General features: G+C 44.4%; 1 protein-coding gene across 2 annotated transcripts in view; it reads left to right on the forward strand.

Annotated features, from left to right (window-relative positions):
• LOC126545260 (uncharacterized) overlaps positions 1 to 23,351 on the forward strand; it is a 165,286-nt gene that overhangs the window by 123,478 nt on the left and 18,457 nt on the right. For both annotated transcript variants that reach the window (XM_050193036.3, XM_050193037.3), the window contains exons 5-8: positions 6,795 to 7,140; positions 10,597 to 10,935; positions 14,658 to 14,840; positions 21,275 to 21,399. In XM_050193036.3, coding sequence (XP_050048993.1) covers positions 6,795 to 7,140; positions 10,597 to 10,935; positions 14,658 to 14,840; positions 21,275 to 21,399 — 993 coding nt within the window. The remainder of the gene's footprint in view (positions 1 to 6,794; positions 7,141 to 10,596; positions 10,936 to 14,657; positions 14,841 to 21,274; positions 21,400 to 23,351) is intronic.

Genomic DNA, 23,351 nt, shown 5'->3' on the forward strand with positions numbered 1-23,351 from the left:
TTCTCGTTGCTCTTTATATCTAAAGAGGTAATTATGGGTGGCTGCTATCTTTACTCTGAAGTATTTGTAGCTGTCGAACCATTCAATGCGGTCTCCCTGTAAACGGACGAGTAGTTCTTCGTCGTTCTCATCTGTGTGAAAGTGCATTGCCCCTGATTTCTGTGCATTAAAGTGTAGCCCGAGAGATGTGCCCTCTTTCAAGCAGACATCCAATATGGCTTGGAGGTCAGACTCTACCTGCCAATGCCACAATGTCATCTGCATATAGCAGAACTGGCAGAATGCATTTGGGATAAGCCCTTTCCTCCATGTATGACAGATCGAAGCCTTGGCTATATTCTGCCAGCCGTCTCTCCAATTTAGAGATGAATAACAAGAAGAGTGTTGGAGACCTAGGACAGCCCTGTCTCAATCCCTTCTGATCCTCTATTGGCCGAGTGTTGGCCCCGTCCCAGTTTATTACTGCACAATTGTCTGTATATACAGCTTTGCGGTATGTGGAGCAAGCTCCCAGCTATTGCTCGTTACTGCAGTTTTGTCCCAGTACTTCGTGCTCTATGGACTCGTATGCTTGAGCGATGTCCAGGAAGGCAATTACTATCTCTCTGCCCTCAAGTCTGCCAATCTCTATTATGAGACACAAAAAAAAGGTTGTCCTCCACGCAATAGCCAAACCTCAAACCATTCTGGAGTTCTCCAAGGACATTAGCCTCACGCCCCAGGTGCATGACCAAATAGATTGTATAAAGCTGATGTCACTGTTATTGGCTTCTAACTCTCAAGCAGGCCTTTGTCAGCGCCCTTCTGCAGCACAAGTATGATCCTTGATAATCTCCAGCTTTGCAGTATAGATCCACGTAGCAGTATTGCATTAAGTGCATCACCTGCATTCCCTGCCATGCCTGTATGCCACATTTCTTCAACAACAAAGGAGGTACACATCCAGCCCAGCTGATTTTCCCGCAATGCGCTTTAAGGCCCTCTCCGATTCCCCTTGTGCTAGTGGTTCCTCCAGCTCCTCATTAAGTTGAGGTGAGGAGGCACCAAACATTTAGAAAGGGGTGGGAGGGAGTGGGATTTAAGCTTGTTAGCCATGTATTCTGCTAGCAACTGCAGGCATTCCTCACCCTTGTAGCCGGTTGCGGTGCTGTTATCTCTTGGCTTGCTTGTGTGCGAGTCGGCTGTACGCTGAAGTCAGCGTTGCCTGGTCTTTAGGAGAAAAAGTAGCTGAAAAATTCCGAAAGGTAGCCATAAAAGTCACCAATTGCGGCAAAAGCTTTCATTGGTAGCCAAAAAAGTAGCCACAGTGTGACAATCCCATAATTGCCATTTTTTGACACAAAAGTAAAGAAGAAAAGGCTGACAAAGACATGTAGTTTCCTGCTTCACTGATGGCAACCAAAAAGAACAAATGTTATCGCCAATTTATCATAATGACCAGCTGACGTTCTTTGATAATTTCTGCCATGCACTTGCGCGCTTTCTCATATGCGAATTGATGCCCAAAGTTTCAGTGCAGTAAACTCTCATGACTTCAAATGTTCCTGTGCCAACTGTATTACGTCACACATATTCTACTCTCCCTGGTACACAGTCGCATAGTCACATAGACACTGGCACCTGTAATGTCATGGCTGCCATGACGTGTTTTCAGTTGCTGCAGTCTCTTCTGGCGCCAAGAACCATGGTCTTTGAGATTCTCAGTAGAGGTAACTGTCGATGGGGGTGATATTTATTATACCACCTATTGCTGCTGCCCTACGAAGGATGCACAAGCATGACTTTCAAGATCTGCTGTTTGGAGCTGTTGCTTCGAGGGGGTTGACAGGGGGAGGGTGATTTGGACACTGCCTACCAATTATTTATTTATTTATTTATTTATTTATTTATTTATTTATTCATTCATTTCCTCAAAGGTCTCTGTTGAGACATTACATGAGGGAGTGGGGAGTTAGTGACAAAGATAGATACTACAAATTACAAAGGGATATTTTCGATGAGTCGCTTGAATGCAAGTGGGTCGATGATAGTGGCAACTTCGGAAGGCAGGCCATTCCAGTCTCGTGTTGTGCGCAGAAAAAATGATTGCTGAAAAGTAACGGTATGGGCTTGTGGGGGATATACTGTATTAGAGTATCTGGTGCGGGCAATGCGATGTGCTCTTTTTATGTACGGGTTGTCAAAAGGCAAGGAATGAAAGAATTTATGAAAAAGCTTAAGACGGGCTATTCTACGGCGTGAGGCTAGAGAGGGCAGGTTTATTTGGGCTTTTAGTGCCGAGATACTTGAATTGTATGAATAAGTTGACAGGATAAATCGTGTCGTGCGGTTCTGAACTGACTCGAGGGCTTTAATAAGGTTATTGTGGTGGGGGTCAAAAATAGCTTCGGCATACTCAAGCTTGGGCCGCACAAAGGTTAGAAAAGCAAGTTGTTTAATAGAGGGAGGAGCGAGGAAAAGGTTACGGCGTAGATAACCTAGAGTACGATTAGCAGAGTTTATTATGTGGTTAACATGACAAGTCCAAGTTAAGTCACGTGAGATGTACACACCAAGATATTTGAATGAATCCGTTGTTGCAATCTGCGTGTTATTGATGCTATAATTAGAGATATCGTAATTACGACGACGATGAATAGACATTAACACGGTTTTAGCTACATTTAATGACATGAGCCAAGTGGTACACCAGTTTTGTATGCGCGATAGGTCATTTTGTAACGCCAAATGGTCGCTGGGTTTAGTAACTGCTCGGTAAACCACACAATCATCGGCGAAGAGTCGGATATGAGAGGAAATATTACAAGGTAGGTCACTGATGTATATTAAGAAAAGGAGGGGACCAAGTACGGTACCTTGAGGTATGCCTGAAAGCACGGGTGTGAAGGATGAAGAGTGTGAGTTAGCGTATACGAATTGCTCACGGTTAGTTAAAAACCCTCGAATCCAGCTTGGAACACAAGGATGAATGTTAAGACGCGATAACTTTATTAAGAGACGACCATGAGGGACCTTATCGAATGCTTTTTCGAAATCTAAAAATATTGTGTCAGTCGGGATGTTACGATCTAGGTTTAAATGTAAGTCGTGCAAGAAAAGAGCAAGTTGAGTGTCACAGGAATAATTTTTGCGGAAACGGTGTTGACTTGGGTCCACCTACCACCTACCTCCAAGAGTAACCAAGTCACCAACCACGATTTTCGGTCGCAGGCAGTCTCTCAATGTAGCCAATTTATCGAGAAGTCACTGAACCGGGCAACCCTGGCTGAATTGTGTAACTACTTTCTTTATTGCCAGAATCCTTTCGTCATATCGCTAGATGCAGCAGGCTCACAGTTGGTAAGAGGACAAAGAGCCTTGAACAATGAGTGGGCTTAAAAACATGAAATGCTTTTAGTCCCGCCCCAGAGTTTCTTGCAGAGGGTAATATATCCATGTATGTCCATCTACAGGGATCTGAACTACTCACGTGTGCATTTTAGAACTTAAGAAAAACAAATTTGCCACCACAAAGACTGCTCACTTTACGGAGTGGCCTGCATGTACAGGGTGTCGCAGCTAACGTTAGCCAAGCTCTTAAAAATAAAATATAGAATATACGAGGACGCAACCAATGGTATTCTGTCAGCAGTGAAGTATCACACCAGAAGGGCTTCTTTTCATAATTGAACAACCGATAATTAGATTGAGATTAACAAACTTTTAATTGCAGAGTTGAGGGCGCTAATTTTGATAGAAAACAATTAATTGTGGTTTAAGACACCCAATTCAATTGCTTTCAGTGTGCTATGTCCTGCATAATTATTTTTTCTGTGTTATAAACGTGTGAAATACGAAAATAGCCGCTTTATTATGCGTCCATGTGCCACAACACCAGCGGTCCCCTCTGATACACAGAAGAATTAACTCTTCTCAGTGCCTGGCTCGGTAGCCATGTGAAAGAGGCGAGGCCTCAGTTAAGTGTTGGTCACTGCGAACTGCCTTTTTCGCATGAAGCACGAAGCCAATGCAGCCTGCAGCAGCATTGAAGAGGAGTACAGAGGCATTGAGCAGAGTTGATTCTTCACTGCGAACTGCCTTTTTCGCATGAAGCACGAAGCCAATGCAGCCTGCAGCAGCATTGAGGAGGAGTACAGAGGCATTGAGCAGAGTTGATTCTTCACTGCGAACTGCCTTTTTCGCATGAAGCACGAAGCCAATGCAGCCTGCAGCAGCATTGAGGAGGAGTACAGAGGCATTGAGCAGAGTTGATTCTTCAGAGTAATGTTTGGGATCGCTGGTGTTGCGGTGTGTGGACGCTGTTGGGGTTGGAGGTCGTTGTAGGGAGGACCTGGCTCTTCGTCAGGACTAGGCGTACAGGATTTATTTACATATTTACATTAAAACAAGAGATATATTCGACAGTCTAGCGTGACTCCCAAATGGAGCACGCAAGACGAAGCATACAGCACACCAGCACACAGCTCCAAGCACACTGCTTCTTGAGCACGAGCACACTCTTAGCAGCCGACAAACTGCTGCTTAAAAAGCCTCTGTCCTCCCTAGATCCCTAGGGGAGGGAAAACTGCTGTCCAGCATTCGTCCAATTGGACCGTCCGCAGTAGTTAGGGCGTAGTCAACCCACCTTTGAGGGGGAGGGCTCACACACACACGTGCGCACTTTGGATTCCCAGAACCCGAGTTGAGCGGGTCCTTGTAATCAGGTGGTCACGCCTGACCCCAGTCGGCGCCTCTTAATTCCAGAGCTGAATTTCTCCGGTAGTCGCCACGAGTGTCAGCAGACTGCGACGAATCCTGGGGCCCGAGGAAAAACTTGCCGCAAAGCGCCCTTTTGTTAGAGAAGCTCTTCTTGCTGCAAAAAGACAATGAAGGCCATGGCAAATCAACCAACAATACACGGTCCGCCAAACGTGGCCAGCCCTGCTGCTGTCGCCAACTCTGCGAAGAAGGCGCATGGTGGATTAACGCTGCTGTGGTCTCCAATTCTCTGAAGGAAGTTCATGGTCAGTTAGCGCTGTCGTCTTTGCCGGTTCTCTGAAGGGTGCCACCACCGCGGGTCGATCGAAGCACCTGCAGCGCGCTGAGATAGCTTTGCAGAGCAGTACCCCGGCAGGCCGATCATAACACGTAATCATGCAGCTGTTCTCATATATTGTGTATTTTCTTTAGAACGCGGAAAAAATAATTACACGAGACATAGCACACTGGAAGAAACTGAATCGGTTGTTTTAAAACACAATTATTACATCTATATTAAAATTTGTGCCCACAACTCAGTAATGAAAAAGTTTAATTAATCTCATGTGATTATTGATAGTTCTATTATGAGAAAAATCCTCTCAGTGCGGTACGTCACAGCTGAGAGAATATTATTGGTTGCGTTCCTCGTGCATTCTATATTTTATTTTTAAGAGCTTGGCTAACGTTAGCTGCATACCCTGTGTAGCTGCTCTGCATCCAGTCAAAAGAAGAAAAAGTCTGGAGTAGTGGCGGAGCTAAAAAATGTGTGTGTGCAACACACACACAGACAGAGGGGGGGAGAGGGGGAGCAACTAGTATGAGCCTCAGAGTGACACTGATGTGCCATGCCTACAGAGGCATCACACATATTACCATGTGACATGTGCTACCAGACCTTAGAAGGAATGCATGGTCTCGGCATAAGTGTTTCTGCTTGCTAGCAGCAACTTCAAAACAATCATTCTGAACTTGCCCTTATTCTCCTTTGTTGTCTGACTTATGGAAAAAATACACTGAACTGCTACATGCAAAGCATGACATGCTTAGACCTGCTGTATCTTTGCAGAAACTTATTATAGTATTTAGCCTTGTAGGAGTGCAGTATGCTGCTTGCCTTCTGTCCCAAGTTCTGCACTCCATTATAGCAAAAGTTTGAGATCATGGCATTGATGCAGACTGAACACTTTAGCACATTGATGCCTTAGCAGAATCATCTTGCTGTTAAATTGATGTGCATATCTTGCATTAGCCAATTCTGCTTCTACACTGAGTGCAACATTTGTTTTTTCTTGATAACTGAAAAAGAATCTGCATGAGCTCAGAAAAAAATGGACTGGACAAGAAAGTTTTGCCTATTCCATCCGTGTTTAAAAGAAATTGCATGAACATTGTGCAGAATTCTGTTTAAGAATTGTTAAAGTTATCTGCTTGCCTCATTTCTTTATAGGCTGTCTCTTCCAGCTTTGTTTCTTGGCCTTGTTGTTTATAGGCTGTTTCTTGCCTCTGTTTTGTGGGCTCTGTTTCTTGTGCTCATTGAGCTGGAGCTACTCTCCTGTGACGATTTGCGACTGCATTCTGGGCTTTTGCCACTACACTTTACTCTTCTGTCTTCCTCGCTTGACATTGGTACCCTGGCATGCCCAAATTTCAGTTACCTCTGACAGCTGACAGTGAGAAATGAGTGGGTACACTCAGAAATAGTGCAGACCTGAGTCAATCCCACAAGAAGGGCTGATAAGGGCTTCAGGCACTAACATTTATCAACTGAAGACCAGGCCTGATGCCAGTACTCCTATACAAAGGGAGGCACTTTAAGGCCCCACTTTGCTCATATCCTAGAGGGCAATAATGACAAAAAGTTTCCAGAGTGGCAGATTTTCTGTCCATGTTATAGGTTTTTTTGAACAGGACTTCTCACCTACACTAGAATGGCTGAAAATCCTGCTGTATGTGTGACTGGATGTAGTTCTGTGACTCTATGGCACTGGACTGCACTTCTTGGTGCACATTCATTTAGGGTTCTACATGTGCTCTTGATATGCGTGCATTCACAGCCCTAGTATGCGCCGGCCTCGGTACCGTGAGCCGCCGCCGCCACCACCACCACCACCACCACCGCCCGTGGCCCAGCACGGCTGGCGGCCAAGCCCACCATCGCCTGAGCAGCAGCGCAACTTCCAGCCACACCTTCATCACCCCATGGCTCACCACCACCATGTGGGCCACCATCATCACCATGGAGGAACTGGCGCTGCAGGCGGGGCACAAACGCCATCCCGCACTGGGGGCACCAGTGGTGTGCGTGTGGCCTGGGAGCCATCGGTGGGCACCTTGCTCAGTGCTGCCAGCCCTGTGCAAGCTTTCCCACAGGCGCCAAGCTTTGTCTTCGACTTGACACAGGTCAGTTTGGCTGGAGTCGTTGACCCCTTTTGGAGCCTGTGCACACATTTCCACTTTCAAGGACAACCCCACCCCTCCCAACAGCGTGTACCAATTGTCTGAAGCAACTTGAGGGGTTGGGCTGCCTTTGTTGTCTTATGGGCATCTATGCACCACTGGCCAAAACCAGACTTATGTCGCACGGCACCTGAGATTCTGCACACATTACAGTATTAGATGCCATGCAACGGAGTACTTACAGTTCCAAGTTCTAATAAAGAAAGAAGGACAGGAAAGAAAGAACCACATTTGCAAAACACCAGTGCATTAAACCTTTTGTCTAGTTATAAAGTTGTGATTTATAGAAGGGACAGTGGAACAGTGTAAACACTGCAAAAAACAATAGACTAAGAGGGAAATGTGCACACACATTTGTGCATGTAGATGCTGCTTGTGCCTTCCTTTGTCCATTGTTTTCATGCTGCTTCCCCATCCATTATGTTACACACAGTAGTCCAAGCTTATATCCTAGATTTAAAGAATAAGAGGGTGTGACCAGTGCACCTGAATTTTTCATCACAAGTGAGCAGAGCCAGCCCAGCCAGTTCTGACTATTAACATGCACTGCTGGCAGGCAGTTCTAGAGATTATCAGTCAGGACGTGGGCTGAAGCATGGATTCTGATTACTCTGAACTCCTACTAGATCCACCAAAATAAGGTCCATGAATGCCTGGACAAGCCTGATAATCAAACTTGGAAGGGGTCTGGTTGGTACAGTCATGAAAACTTCAATAGGGGCAGTATATTAAGGAATAGGAAACAGCCCCCTCTCCCCTTTTTTTTTTAACTTCACACTCGTTAAACATTTGAGAGTAAGCTGTGAGACCTAGTAACACGCTTACTTTATTGGCAGCAACAGTGCAACAGCATCCTGTTTCAGTAACAAAAATTCTAGTTATTCTAAAGATGCTGGTCATGTTTCGTGCGTCTTATTTTACAGTTTGTAAATTTCATTTGACATACAATAATCATATTCAGGAAAGCAGCTGTGAGCTTTATATTGTTGAGTGCTTGAAGTAAATGAAAGTGATCAGAACCTGCAAGCAATGTTGCGCCACCCACCTTGGTTGCTCAATGGCTATGGCGTTGTGCTGCTTAGCACGAGGTCACGTGTTTGATCTCGGCCACGACAGCAGCATTCCAATGGGGATGGAATGCAAAAACACTTGTGCATAATGAATTAAACGCATGCTAAAGAACCCCAGGTGTTCAACATTTATCCGGAGCCCTTCACTACAATGTCCCTCATAACCCGTTGTACAGTTTCTGGTTAAGCTCCACAATTTAATCTTTACATAATACTAGTGACTGTCCTCTATTGGTTTTAATCAGCTACTACCATTCATGATGGAGCAAGGAAAGGTTCATTGGAGAGCTGTTCTTGAATGTAGTAGAAAAAAGAGCTGCTGCAAGTTGGCCAGTAGGTTTTACTGTCAATGCTACACCAAAATTTAGTTCGTAGTATACCTTAGTAGTAATCTACAAGTGGAGTCTAAAGCCTTCTTACATGGTGCACTAGCTATGACTGAGCACACAAGCTGTGTTGTGGTAGGTGCTCCACGAATTGAAAGCAGTGAAATTATGTTGCTACCAATCTATTGTCAGCCCCCTGAGAAATGAGCAGTTTGTCCTGGATCATTGGGTTAATTAAGAATGCTAAAGATAAAAATAAATTGAGCTTGTACTTGTAAACTACCCTTCTACTAACCAAAAAAGCCAATCTTGCCATGAGAGGAGGCTTGGCAAGGTAGAAAAGATGCCAAAGCGAAATACAGGGGACATATTCTGGGACAATCACTTTCAGTGATACTATCGCCTTGGCCATCAGGTGTGCACTGACTTGCTGGTTGAGCAAAACCGGATGAGCTGATTGGCTGGTTGATCACTATGTCATGCAAAGGTGGTAGTATCGCCAAAGGTGATTGTCCAAGAATATGTCCCCAGGTGGCGATGCTCCCTTGAAGTTCCTGCACCAGCTCTCTGTGGCGTCAGATTTTGACATGGTTTACTCTGGTCTAGCTGATTTCGTATTAAGGATGGACTGATTGCATTTCTAAAGGGCCGAAGGGTAGCAAGTTTCTAACACTTTGTCAGAGACAGAGTGGCTCAAACATGACAAAATGCTTTGAAATGAGTGATGCCGCACTGACGTAGCTGCACTGGAGTTTTAATATGGGGGAAAAAACAACCGGATTTTGACCTTGATAGTTTCTTCCAAAAACCTACCTATTACTGTAAAATTAATGAAAATAGGGCTTTGAATGAATACTTTACATAAACTGATTTAGTGTTTTCTTTAGGGTCCCTTTAATAGCTGTTTTGTTCAGTTCATAAATTAAACCTTACTAGATGAGCAATGCCTGTTAAATTGTTTAGTATCCATTACCATTCTTCACAAGTGCTTGTTAGGGTGTTTGTACATGCTGTTGCATGCCTAAAAGCTGCATGTGCTCAAAGCAAATGAACATGGCTATGCTGTGTGCCAATGATATGTTGTTAGGTCAGCAGGCTTACTCTCCCAAATGTTTTCTTTACGACATTTTATCACAAAGCATGGAGTCTTTCAATTGTGATTAAATATTAACAAACTTGAAGAAGAGACATCTTTCAATACTAAATAATAATTATAAGTGCCTGCTATCTATCAATAGACTCTCTTGCAGTTGTGCGAAAAATTTTTCAGTGCTCCTGGGAGGCTTCACACTTTAGGGCAACCATAATGGAAGGTGGCGGGAAGTGGCGATGTGTGCATTTCTCATATGTTGTGCGTCACAAAGGGACACTAAAGACAAACACTAAATTGAAGCAGACTGGCAATCGCTCTTTGTGAGCCCTGTGTTAGGACTTCCCCTTCCCAGGTTACCCTGCATTTAAACTGTGGCAGTGGTGACATTAATTTTTGACATAGTATTTCAGTCCTATGGCTTGGGTCTCTTTCTGCAGTTAAATCACACATTTATTGGGTTCCATTTTATTTCTAATGTAACTTTGTCGTTTACTTAATAATCAATGATTGGCCATCTGCGGCAGACTGTAGGTGCAATATATTGCTTCAGATAGAGCTACATGAAGAATTTAAAGGTAAAATCGGCCCTTTCTTTCATATTGTGAGAACTAAAATATACTCTATCGCATATGAAACCTTGTATAGAAGTGGCCTGTGCACTTCAGGAGTACCCATGTAGCTCAGCATAGTATTATCCTATAACTTGGCCTCAGTGGCTGCTGCTGCATTCTCTTGCTACGCTGGAGGTGACAGGTTGTGACCTCCCCTCCCCCCTGTCTTACTCCTCCTCCTCCTCCTCCTGGGTGGTAAAGGGATCCATGGGGGTGGGAGGGGACCCATGAAATCAGTGTGGTGTCATGAGCATCCTCTACTATGCTATATAGGACACATGCTGCTGCTTTGTGCCCAGGTGCCTGTGACCTTGGCCTCAGCGGTGCCGGCACAGCCCTTTGCTGTGTGCAGCACAAGCAGCAGCATGGCGAGCAGCGGGGGCCCCCTGGGGGCAGCTGGTGCTGCGGGGGGAGCTGCGGCGGCACCTCACTACCACCTGCCACTGTTCACGCCTTCCTTCTTTGCCACGCCGCTGCTTGCCGCCTCGGGCCACCACCATGTGGCGCCTTGTGGGTGCTGCTTCCATCACCACCAGTTTGCTGCACCAGCCTTCCTCCACCCGACTCAGATGATGGCTGCTGCTGCGCCAATGGCCGCCCACCAGAGGGCACCACAACATGCCACACTTTTGTCGCAGGTGGGCATATTCTGGCATTTGTATTTGTTCTTTCCTGCCTCTGAAACTAAACTTCTTTTGCAACATGTCAGTTGCAGTGCACCTTAATGACTCTGTGCTTATGGCATTCTGCTGCTGCGGTCATAGGTTTGTTTTCTAGTGGGGATGGTGGCAGAATGTAAGGTTTCGGGTGTGCATTGAAGAACCCCATGTGGTTAAGGTTAATCATGAGTGCTCTACTATGACATCATGACTTGTTGCCAACCGCTTGCCGGCTATCAGCAAATTCTTGTTACAGCTGTACTGCCTCCACTAGGCATAACCCCTAACCAGCACTAACGTTACTTGACTAGGTTCAGTTGTCGAACTCTCTGCAGGCGTCGGATGCGGGCGCCTCCATGCCTTGGCTTGCCGCCATATGGCGGGAGCGCCGCAGGTAGCTCTATGCGGGTGCAGCTCTGCGTTGGCGAAGGCGCTCGTCCCTCTGACTTCGCAACTTATGACTGCAGCAAGTGTTTTCACCGATGTCTTTTTAATGTTTGTATAGCTTCGCGTTTACTAGATTGATCGAAAAACTTTACTGAGCTGTAAAAAGGTTGCTGCACTCCTTTGGAGTATGCTGTTGGAGTCCTTAGTCCAGGGCCCCAGCAGCCCTGGCCGTCCGCTGTGCTCTACTAATCAGTTGTTGGTACATATAGCTTTAACGAAAGATTTGAGGTGCAACGTAAGTGACGGGAAACACAAGAGGGACAGCATCCTATCCTGTCTCTCTTGTTTCCTGTCACTTACTTTGCTCCACAAATATTTCACTATCGTACTAATTATTAATTAATTAATAAGTATTGATAATTGCTACTAATCATAAGTTGTAGCTGTCTGCAGGCCAGTCGTTGCACTTCCTTTCAAATAGTAGGAGTAAATACAAGGCACCTTCCCTTGATATATACACCCCCTAGTACTTTATTTCAGGATGAAAAAAATGATGCTAGCACTATTTTCTTTCATCAGAGCACCACATTCACAAGTGAAATGTTCAAACGAACATGAGCTTTGCTCGCTTGCGAGCAAACTTTACTTGCGCATTCAAGGCCTGTTTCGCTGCAGGAACCGGGCATGAAAATGCATTCGCATCACAAATAAGATTTGATGATACGGACAGTTAACTTCTCAAAATGCACACGGCATCTAACACATGTAAGGGTGTCGAAAAAAGCACCGAGACTGCAGCAGAACACTCGTGTATACACACTGCCAAACTACGTAAACAGCTGCGGACAGTGCTTTGCCGCGCCGTCCGTGCCGTGCTGACCGAGCAAAGAGCGACAGCAGTGCCATGAGATGTGAGAATTGGTGGCAGGTCCACACAGTCACAGAAGTTTGACAACTGAACCTAATCTAGTAACGTTGACTAGCACTGCCTCATTAGGAGTGTGCAACTGAAGTTTGCTGTTTGGTGCAAAGTCAACATGGCAATAACTTAGTTCGTGGCCACCATGTTTGCAGCACCATGCTCGTAGATAATGGAAAAATTGAGCGGCGCATTGTGCAGTGTCTGAAATTTCGGTTTCTGTTATACAGTAGACTTCTGTTAATTTTGCTCCAGTTAACTTGAATTTTTGGTTAATTCAATCCTGACCGAAGGTGCTGGCCGGTGTCCATACATTTCTATGGGTACAAACTTTCGTTCTTTCGATCCTAAAATTGGTCTTCTCTGGATAATTAAACTTGACCGTGCGCCTGACCCCTATGGTGGGCGCAATAATGGCCCCTTTAGTGGCATAGCTCAGCTCAATTTCATAGTGGGCCTGTGTTTTGCGGCAGTTTTTTATTTATTGTAAAAAAATGTTTTGCTTTCCCAACTTTATGGCAAGTGGCTTATTGTAGGGCCAATTTGTGCGGCGAATGAAAGGACCACGCATCACGTGACTCACTCAGCGCACCATGCGTACCTGGCACTGATGGTAAAGAGCATTATGAGATAACATCCTGTGGCAAAGAGCAGGTGGCGTCCGCACGTTAGATTCGGTGTGATTTGCCAACTGTCAAAGAATCTGAAATTTGGAGGGTGACAGCAAGTACGTGATGCCCTTTCCCCCCTCTCTCTCTCTCTTTCTCTCCTCGTCCACTTCCTCATTCATCCACAGTCTCAGGCTTTTGTTTGCGAGGCGGTTTGTCGACTTTCCGAGTGTCGTGCAGCTGCTGCGAATAGATCTGCGTCGATTCGGCACCGAATTATAGCTTTAGTCACCAACCCCCGATGCAGTGCCAATTAGGCCTAATGGCCGAGGCAGTGTGGCCGTGATGAAAATTCGCCGCTGGCCAATGTGGTAATGGGCCACAAGCTGTTGCGGAATGCTTGCTGCTAATATGCTCATAAACGTGGTTCGTTAGTGATCGGTCCTAAAATAATGCGTGCAGGTTAGAGTGACCTTTCTTCAAGTGGCATCATTGGCATGCGTATCCAACGCGATCTGCGTGTCTGTTGGTGGATAATTGGCCCTATCTTCGTGCATGCTTTCGCACTTTACCAAGTGCAAGCTACCTTTGTTGAGTTTCCCTCTGTCTAGGTGTCCTGTTAGCATTTCGATCATTTCGAATGAACCTTCGACGTTGGGAAGCGTTCACAGTGACTGCCACCGCATAAGCCCAGGTGGACTGGCATGGTCCGTGGTGCCCTCAGCGCTCATTTTATGCCAAAAATGAAGTGAAACACTCTCTTTTCAGGCATCGATCATGAGGGGCTCTGTGGCACACTCAACATGTGGCACTGTGCAGGTCTCTGCACTGAATATATCAAATATTCGAAAAACCGAATAGTAGATATCCAATTTGTGAATCAAGTTAATTTAACATTGACTATTCGATTTGATTTGATGGAATTCGATATTCGCATACCCCTAATAAAAAGGTTTTGCAATGTCATGCTGTTTAGTGCTGACTGTGAAAGTGGTAGTTCTGAGGCAGCAAAGCTATATTTAGCAGGGTATGATATATTGCCAAGAACAGTCTCCACCCACTGTACATGGTGTTTCTTCCTTCTTTCTTCTCTTTTATCGCATGGTCATTTATGTTCTGCAATTGTGATCACTGTATGAAGAGCAGTGATCCCTGTATAACTCTGGAACTTTTACCATTTTATTACACCAGTGGTGGAAAGGGACATGTCATGTATAGTAATCTCTTATGTCAGTATTGCAGTTGCAATGAATGTGTTTTTGTCCGATGAAGAATAAAAAACGAAAAAGGCCGAAAGGAAGAAAAAGAGGACAGGAACAGCTTTTGCAGGGCAGCACTAGTTGGAGAGTTTGAGATCTCCATTCTAGAAGCACTGAAAGGTGAGTAAGTTTGGCTAGTTGGTATAGATTTGATTCAAAAGGCACAAAAAGAAGGAACAGGAACTGTGCCATTTTCTGTGTTTTGCTGTTCTTTGGACCCCACTGTTTCATTTTAATCATGGCAGTGATGTCCAGCTGAATCACCTGTAAGGTTTTAGAAGTAGATTGGCCAAAGATCTTGCTGAATGTGTGACTATTTGCTGGAGGTGCTGTTGTGGTTACGTTAACTAGTCTATAGGTAATTGCCGGCAACTGTATAAATAATATAAAACTATACTTTTCCTATACTGTTCCCCTAAAAGAATATTATATCCCTCTTGTTCCCTTAGAAGTGATCTGTTGCAAGGCTGCCAGTTCTGCCTATGTAAACTGTTAACTGTAAGTTGCACTTTCCTGTACTGTTTCCAGTCCCAGGAGCCAGACCTAGAGCTGCTTGCAGAACAGCGGCGAAATGGTGGTGCCTACGGGGGCCTATCGCCCCAGCTGAGCCATCACGCAGCACCAGGCACACATTCACCATCACCACCGATCTCCCACCTCCTGCCAGACACTGTGACCACCATGACTCCTCAGTCAGATTTCATATGCATGGTGCGTTATTCTTTAGGCTTTTTCCACAATCAACACTGCACCTGATTGCATTCTTAGTGTGTGTGAGTGGACAGGAAATGCTAAGGCATTTCGATGCTGACATTTTGGTGAACTGGGGAGATATTGCTTAAGGGGCTGAAGTTTGGACTTGCCAACATTTTTTTAACATGCATAGTATTACGGAGAAATACAACCCAGAATTGATGCTCATGACATCTTGATTCAAGACAAACAAAAAGTGTCCACACCCCCATTGTACTAACAGATTCATCTGTTTCTTGAAATACAGTCAAGTCTGTGTGCATTGAACTCATATATAAGTGACAATGTGGCTATAGTCAAGAGAAGCCACTGTACCAATTTAACTCTCATGCAGGCGTGATGAACTACGGGGATAATGAACATATTAATATGACTGATCTTTTTTCTAATCCCAGCAACTTGAAGTGACCTACAAATGGCAAGCAGTGTGCAGGAATTGTGCCAGACTCTTCACAATTCGTTTATATCACTGTTTGTTGCCATATATAACTAAATGAAGTCTGTTTCTAAGGTCACAACACCGTGAATATTCCAGTTGTGCCATGCTACCGACGTGTTCATCTCATGTAATCGTCACATATAGTACATATTGAATTGGAGCGGCAAGCTAATGTTGGGGTTCTTTTAACTTTGGGCATCATTATCAATATCTATACTAAGGTTACGGCTTAATTTTTTGTCTAGGCCACCTCCCTTTTAATACCTGCCAACCTGAAGATTTGGAAATTCGTAAAACTGTCGCAGCAAGGGGGATGTGGGGGAAGGGGGGCAGGGTGCACGGCAGCACTTTTTTTTTTTTTAAGGAGATTTACCTTTTGTGACAAGCTTACTTGTGTTTTTCACAACCGCAAGTGAAATCCGTGTCTTGGAGAGTAAAGAGCGAAAACTCCACTGGAGCACAATTTATTTTTGCAATGATTTTGCTGTTGCCGACTTTGCCTGCTTCAGAAACTTCTCCGTGTAGGTTTGCTCAAAGCAAGTACCACTCTGGTGCCCATTGACCATCAGCAGACTTTTGAGTGTTTTCTCACATAGAGATGAGTCAAACTCCGCTCGAGTTTTGTTCACAGGGCTGAATATTCTTTCACATTCAGCATTGCTGTGGGGAATGGAGAGAATACCCAACATAACCACTGACATTCTGTGGAACCTGAGCGATCCGTCGACACTCCGAACGCTTCCTAATTGCGACCATTGCACGTCGCACCTTGGCTCATTCAATATGTCGGCTGGAACCTGATATGCTTCCAATTTGGCAAACTCGACTTCAGGTGCGTCGATTGCTTCTTCTTTTAATTCACCACTCTGCAGGGGTAGGATAGCAGGGAATGCCATAATAAAACGACTTACGCTGTTGAATGAAGCAGTTTCCAGAGCTTGTACTTGAGCAACTTCAGCCATATTGAGATTGACGTCTTCTAGTGAGAATTTGTGGTGAATGTAATTGCACGCTGCCGTTAAGGACAGATGTACAGCAAAGAACTGCTATCTCTCAATGCACCTCAGTGTCTCAACCACAGAGTAGGTTGTGCTGCCATTGACTGTCTTCATCACCTTTCTGGTTCTCTGCAGCCCCATAGTCAACTTCCAGCAATGAATTACATGCCTCGACAACACCTGGGCGCACAAATCTAGTCAGGAGATCCTCGAAAAGGCAGTTCAAGAGGCGCCTCAGTACATGAGTCTCAGGAGCCTGTGTCTGAAGAAGGCAGTTTTCTCAAAAAGCGGTATAACATTTTGGGAGAAAAAGACAGCATGCCCTGTTTAGCTCCGGTGACAAAAAAATAAAACAGGCACTCCTCACGGGTCACGTGGCTAGTTTCCCCAGAATCCTTGGTATGAAGTTTGTTTTTTTTTTGCTTGAAGTCCAGAATGAGCTCCTATCTTTCCTCTTTAGCAAGAGTTATCGCTGTCGGTGCTTTTTTTCCCCAAGGCCTGCAGCAGTCTAGTGAAGATGTGTAGCAGACTTTGGGTTCAGTGCAGGGTTCTTGGGGGTTTATGAGGAAGTCTTCGGAATTTGGTATGACTCCAAAAACAAGCTCTGCTTGTTGCACTGCTTTGTTTCAGATAAAACAATGCTGAGTGGTGGTTTCCACTGGTCGAGCAGCCTCTTCAAACACTTTCCCAACGACAGCCAATGTATTGGCGAATGCTTCAACATCTTTCTTACCTCGACATCATGCATATTTTGGAACTCTTTAAGTCGATCTTTCCGTTTCGAGCTTTTCTCTAGGTAAAAAAATGTCAACCAAAGCCTCATCAACCTTTACAGGAAGACATGAAGCTCCTTTTTGGGCGGCCAAGTTGATGAGATGGCACGGGCAACTAACCCCTATCAAACCTGGTTGAGCCTCTCTCAATACAGTAGAAACACTGTTTTTCTTGCTGATCTTGACATTGGAATTGTCCGAACACATAGCCAACAGGTTTCCAACAGGCAAATTCCGAGACTTCATCTCGTCCAGAACCAGATTTTCAATCTTGTGACCTGTCGCTTCCCCTTGGATTGTCCCGAGGCAAAGAAAGCGGCTTTCGACTCTACTTGTTTCTTTAACAAAATATGTCGCAACAATATGGTAACGCTGCATATCCCTATTGTTACTGCCATCCACAGTGATCGAAAATACTTGCAGCTTTAGGGCATCCAGCAAAGGAGTCTCCGCGTTGGCGGCCATTTCCCGAACAATTGACCTAGTCTTCGTTCATCTACAGGCATAACGTTTCGCTTCTCTGTACTTGGGAACATCTTCCGAAAAATCGGTCCCACATGATCGCTGACACTCAGCGGGATGTTGTGTTCAACTAAAAACGCCATGAAGAGGCATTCTGCATGAATCACACCGAGGTCGTTGTTGGCGCGTACAAAACTTGCTGGGCTCGCCTGGCTGTCCGTGGCTCGCATGCATCCCTGATGCTTTTTCAAAGCAATGTGGACCTTGATGTCAGACTTGCTGCCATGCGAGATGTTCACATCACAGGCACACATGGTGCAGAATCCGAACTTCTCCCCTTTCTTCGACGGCACGAGGCATGGAAATTCTGCCGTGTACGATTTCAAAAACACTTGGAAGTACTGGCGGGGCTTTGAGCCTGCCATTGCACTGTGAAGCCGCTACAGGCTGGAGTCGCAATGCGTCCGATGTGGCGGCTAGTCACACAAAAGGCGAGGCCAACACTGTAGTGACTGAAGCTGACCGAAGTTTAAACCCATGCACCCGCGCGAACAAAGACAACAGCATAGCAACAGGTTTGCAGAGGCGCTAGAGGTGCTGTCGGCACTATCGAGCTTTGGATATGGATTTGTGACCCCGCCCAGTAGACGACAGAAGTCACTAGAACCTTGCAGCTGCTGCTGATGATACCACGCATACGTATTGCCCTCTCGTGGGGGCGCAAGGTATCAGGGTGTAGTTTTACATTTTCACGCTTCTTTTTTTCGCAAATCTTAACACTGCTCGAAATTCGTACATTTTACGGAAAATTCGAATGAGTTGGCAGGTATGCCTTTATCATGAATTTGATGCAAACCAAGACAGGCACCATCAGTGCCATTGTTTACAACCAATTAACAGACTTCGTAAACTGTGACATAAACACGACTATCACAAGCCTACTGAGTAAGAAAGAAAGAAAAAGTGAAGAAAACTTAACCATTTCCGGATGGTCACATTGTTCCTTTAGCATTGCGATTTGTTGGGCGTGTTGGTAAACTGAAAGCATATTTAGCGCCAGCAAACAAGGACGGAAGGGAGACGACACCACAATGCGCTAACTTCAACAACTTGATTTTCAGGAAATACACCTATATAACCCATGGATGGTTAAGATTTGGATGAGGTGGTGCCACTGTGCATGGATTATATAGGTGTATTTCCTGAAAATCAAGTTGTTGAAGTTAGTGCATTGTGGTGTCGTCTCCCTTCCGTCCTTGTTTGCTGGCGCTAAATATGCTTTCTGTTCCTTTAGAATCAACTTGTGCTGAAATATTGCGTGCATAAGGTTGGTCATTTTACACACACACACACATACACATACACACACACATTGCCAATGGGTTCTGCTAGCACTCTCCTGTGAATTTGTTGCCAACTTCCTGGCGTGCATGCTGTAAACCTTCCCTGTGTATGTATGGTGTTGCACGTGTGCCGGCTGTAGCTCCACTGCACTGAAGTTTATTCTGTTCACTGTAACGAGGTGTTACAAATGTGTTTTTGCAAGTGTAATGCATGTCATGAGTTTCTTGCAAAATATGTTAGAAGGAAAAATTGTTAAAATAATAGATAACTTATTTTAACACCTTCCTGCCCATGGAAAAACCGTAGTTTTCAGCTAGTCTAGTGAATATCTTTTTTTTTCTCTCGCAGCGCATGCTTGATACTAAAATCTATAGTATCAAATTGTAGAGGGAGAAATTCTTTCCAACAGTACTAGCCCCAAGCAACCTGCTTATTAAACATGATATGAAAAAATACCTACACAAACTTTTTTAAAAAAAAAGATAAAAGGTATATCAAAACATCAGTGTTCCTTTTTACAGAAAAAAGATTCAAATAACTTCAGCGTATATATTTTTAAACACAAAGGATCCGTGCAATATTCCAGCAATTATCAGTGTTCTATGTAAAGACTGTCTTGAAATTTATAAGAAAATGTGTGTCCTAGTAGCTAGCTTAGCGCAATGCCGAGGTCAACTCCCGGCCATCCTTTATGCAAAATTCTACTCCCTGTGTGGCGACCGGCAAGTGATCTTGCCTGAAGGATGTTAACGCTGGCAGAGAAGAACTGCGACCTTCAGAACGCACAGGATATCTTCATATCAGTGCACGGTGGCAACGAAACAGTTCAGTGATGAAAGTGAAACTCTGGGCTGAAATCTCGCAAATCAGAAGTTGTCTACCGTGTTAGTGCTGCTGCCATCATTCAAAAACTCTTGTGCAGACGTATAAGAATTGGTAGAAATGCTACGCTTTCATGGAGGAGTGGCGCACTACGTCAATGCCATCTTGGGAACTATAAGCGCTCATCGCCCCAACTATGCCCTGCCCCTGAGGCACTTTGAATCACTGCACAGTGGGGAAAAAACAGAAACGCGATACTAAAGAAAGTTTCTATTTCAACCATTAGACGGTGCTAGTTAATCGAGAAAGCTAATGGAATGAGAAGGGATTCGCTTAGTGAGACCCATAGGTAACATGCACCTTTTAGGAGCACTTTGATTTAAAGTGGATGGAGGCATCAACTGGTCAGCAGTCGAGATAAGCAAGCGACATTTAGAGTATTGGTGGAAAAAAATGCAGGGAACAGATTGATACGACCGGATCCAATACAGGCATGGGTAGTAAGTAGCAGAAGGTAGACTGAGAAGGTTTGAGGAAGAGAAAAAAAGATTAAGGAGATGTATACAAAATGCTAGAATGAAAAGCATGTATTGCATACCTGATTGACTCAAGTAGGCTAAGTACCTATTTGTGATTGCCCCGTTTCAAAGAGATGCTAATAAATATCAGCTCAAAAACCGGCAAAATACAAATTTGCAACCATCGATAGTAGGCTATCGATGGGAATAGGCATAGGCACGAAGATGTAGATGTCGAGTGGGGCAGTTAAAGTGGGCTTGACTGTAGTCAAGTGCCATGTACCTTTTACTCCCTGCTTCTGACTCTACCTTCAAATTTGGCCTCACCATCCAGTCATATATCTATTTGCCATTGTGCTGTTATTTGGTAACTTTATCGCATTAGTATTTTGTGCCTGCAATTACTTTTCTGTTTGCACTTCTTGTGCTTGTATTTGTGTTAGGCCATAAACATATATTCTAACATTCTACAGTCTTTTTTATCATGCTCTTTATTATTTAAATGTTCAGTAGCAGGTTGCATAGTAATGATAGACTGAAATTAAGCCTACTACAGCTGCATGTGCTACTATTGTGACACATTTACGGTAACTCAGCGCAAGTAGAAGACTTAGCATGGCGGCTGCGGCATCCAGCCCAGCCGAAAACGAGAGGAGCGTATTCTGATGCTCGTTCAGGGCTTGAGCCACATGCAGGTGCTTGGCGCTGGTGACGACGGCATCTGCTGTGCAAGTGCTTAAGCCAAATGGGATGCAAGCTTAGTAAACAAAGTAAAGATGCAGAAAAAAACAACTGGGAATTTTCAGCAGTGCAGAACGACCGAACATCAATCTTCTGTTGGAAGTCACTGTTTGCTATTATGCGTCCCGCCATTTAGAAAAATTGAGTAAGTACTCCAGTGTTGGCCTTTCCTTCGCCAAAATACCTCCTTTGTGAAAATGAAGTTTTTAATACATTCATTCATTCATTCATTCATTCTGGATGTTAAAGTAGTGTGCTGGATGTTTAGTGTCATACCCTTCTTTTGCTTTTATAGGTGCATCCACGGCGCCTGGTTCATGGACGACGCAGCTCTGGTCGCCGTTGGCGCACTCCTCTGGTGGCTGCCACGCCTCCTCCACCACCGCCACATCCTCATCCAGGCTTCCTACTGCACCTCTTGTGAGTGCGCCTGTTGCTGATTGCCATGTTGTTAAGCACGCCGTAGATAAGTGGGAGCATGATGTCTGTGTAATGTAGCTGAGCATGGCTTCTGGTCTTCTTTAATTCTAGTGCAAAAGTTGGCATACGTACATCAACCCTTTAAGTGCTGTGGACAAGCTTCCAATTTCTCCCTCTCTTTCTTCAATTAGTGCCAAGGACGAGCCTGTCTCATCCACGTGTTTGAGCGCTCTAAGTGCTAGTAATGGGCCCGGCTGGTCGTATCAATTTCGACGTTTTGGCAAGTTCCCTCTTTGGCCTGCTAGCAGGCCTACAGGCTCCGTTTGTCTGTGTTCATCCGGTAAAAATTAGAAAAATGGGCGGCTGCCAGTCGTGTGTTGCCACACTTGTTGCGAAAACGCAGCTTTCATTTGATTGAGTTTTCAAGCTCCTAAGATGATTTGCTTGTGCATGAAAGCATTGATGGTGATCGCAGTGTTTTCAGTGCTATAGACACGTCCAGTGACTGACGTTGTCGACAACGATAGTTTCGATATGGCAGCATGGCAGTGAATGAAGTTAGATGGACAGAACCCTCTGCCAGTGCCTCCTCGTTTTAAAAACATTTCGTGTGTTTTCATGCACAAGTTGTGAACTTACTGATTCCCATGTCAATATATTTTGAATCTGCAAAAAAATTTGCTATCCAGACAGAATAAAAACAAATGTAATTTTCTGAACACATTTTTTGATTTTGGACCATCGCTTAAAGGGTTAAAAAAGCATAATTCAGATTTCACAGAAATATTAAAAAAGTGTGGATTGTTCGAAAGTTGAATAACTGAACGGATGAAGGAAATGAGTGACAATTTTATTGTGTAAGCATACACTTATTTAAAAAATATTGTTTTTTTTTTCTTTTTGCACAAGAGCTGCATTGCTCTGGTGCATGAAAGCTGTTTAAAAAATCCATCTGAAACTCCTCGAGAGAAATGTGTCAGCAGCTTCTTACAAGCACCTTCATCCAATGTATAGACTTAATTTACAACAGTCATTTCATCTTCATTGAGCCATACAGCCAAAGATAGTCTTTCCTGATATAGACAGTGAATGAACACTAGCAGACAAAACACATCAAAAGCGCCTTTTGTGTTCCATTCGCTGTCATCTAGTGATGTCAGCCTTCTTTAGTTTTAGACCTTGTACTTTGTAATTTGTACTTTGTACCTTGTAATTCTTTGACCCTAAAGATGCCGCATTGTTGTTACGTGCATGACTCAAGTTGTAGAGCAGGAGCAAAAAACTTCTGTACCCAGAAATTAGCGTGGCGTAAAGTTGCTGTAATTATATCAGCAGATTATTCATTTTTCTTGCGCCAAGTACTGCAAGACGCAACAGGGTGAAACGAACACTGGATATGAAGAGGTGTCCACTTCATATCCAGCGTTCATTTCGTCCCCGTTGCATTTTGTAATATTTAGCGCAAGAAAAATGAATACGCACCAACTGGCCCAGTTCATAGCTCTTCAGCAGATTATACTGGGTGATCTATTTTAATAGAAACAGATTTTTCAGAATTAAAATTTAACTGATGGTGCTTTCTGCACTAGTCATTCTTTCAGCGCATCGGACACTAGATGATCGAGTAGCCATTGCAGTCTTTTTGTTAATTAACTAAAATTGAGGACATAACTTTTTAATTATTGGTTTTAATGCGAACGTTGCAATGGCTGTATTGGAGGAGTGTGGCGCTGCTGGAGGCTAGCAATTTACATAAATTTCGAAGTGCCATCCATAGTTAAGGTATTCGAGGTTGCCTTTTCCCACTTCGATACCAAAACTGGACGCATTAAGAGAAGCACTGCCCACATGATGCTTCCCACCTCGTTTGATTTTAATGCATAAGCATTTTTGGCGAGTACCCTAGCAAAATCTGCCTGTCCCATGACGCCTTATACCTACAGAATAAATGC

This window comes from Dermacentor andersoni, chromosome 1, assembly GCF_023375885.2.
Source record: "Dermacentor andersoni chromosome 1, qqDerAnde1_hic_scaffold, whole genome shotgun sequence".
NCBI classification, from domain to species: Eukaryota; Metazoa; Arthropoda; class Arachnida; order Ixodida; family Ixodidae; genus Dermacentor; species Dermacentor andersoni.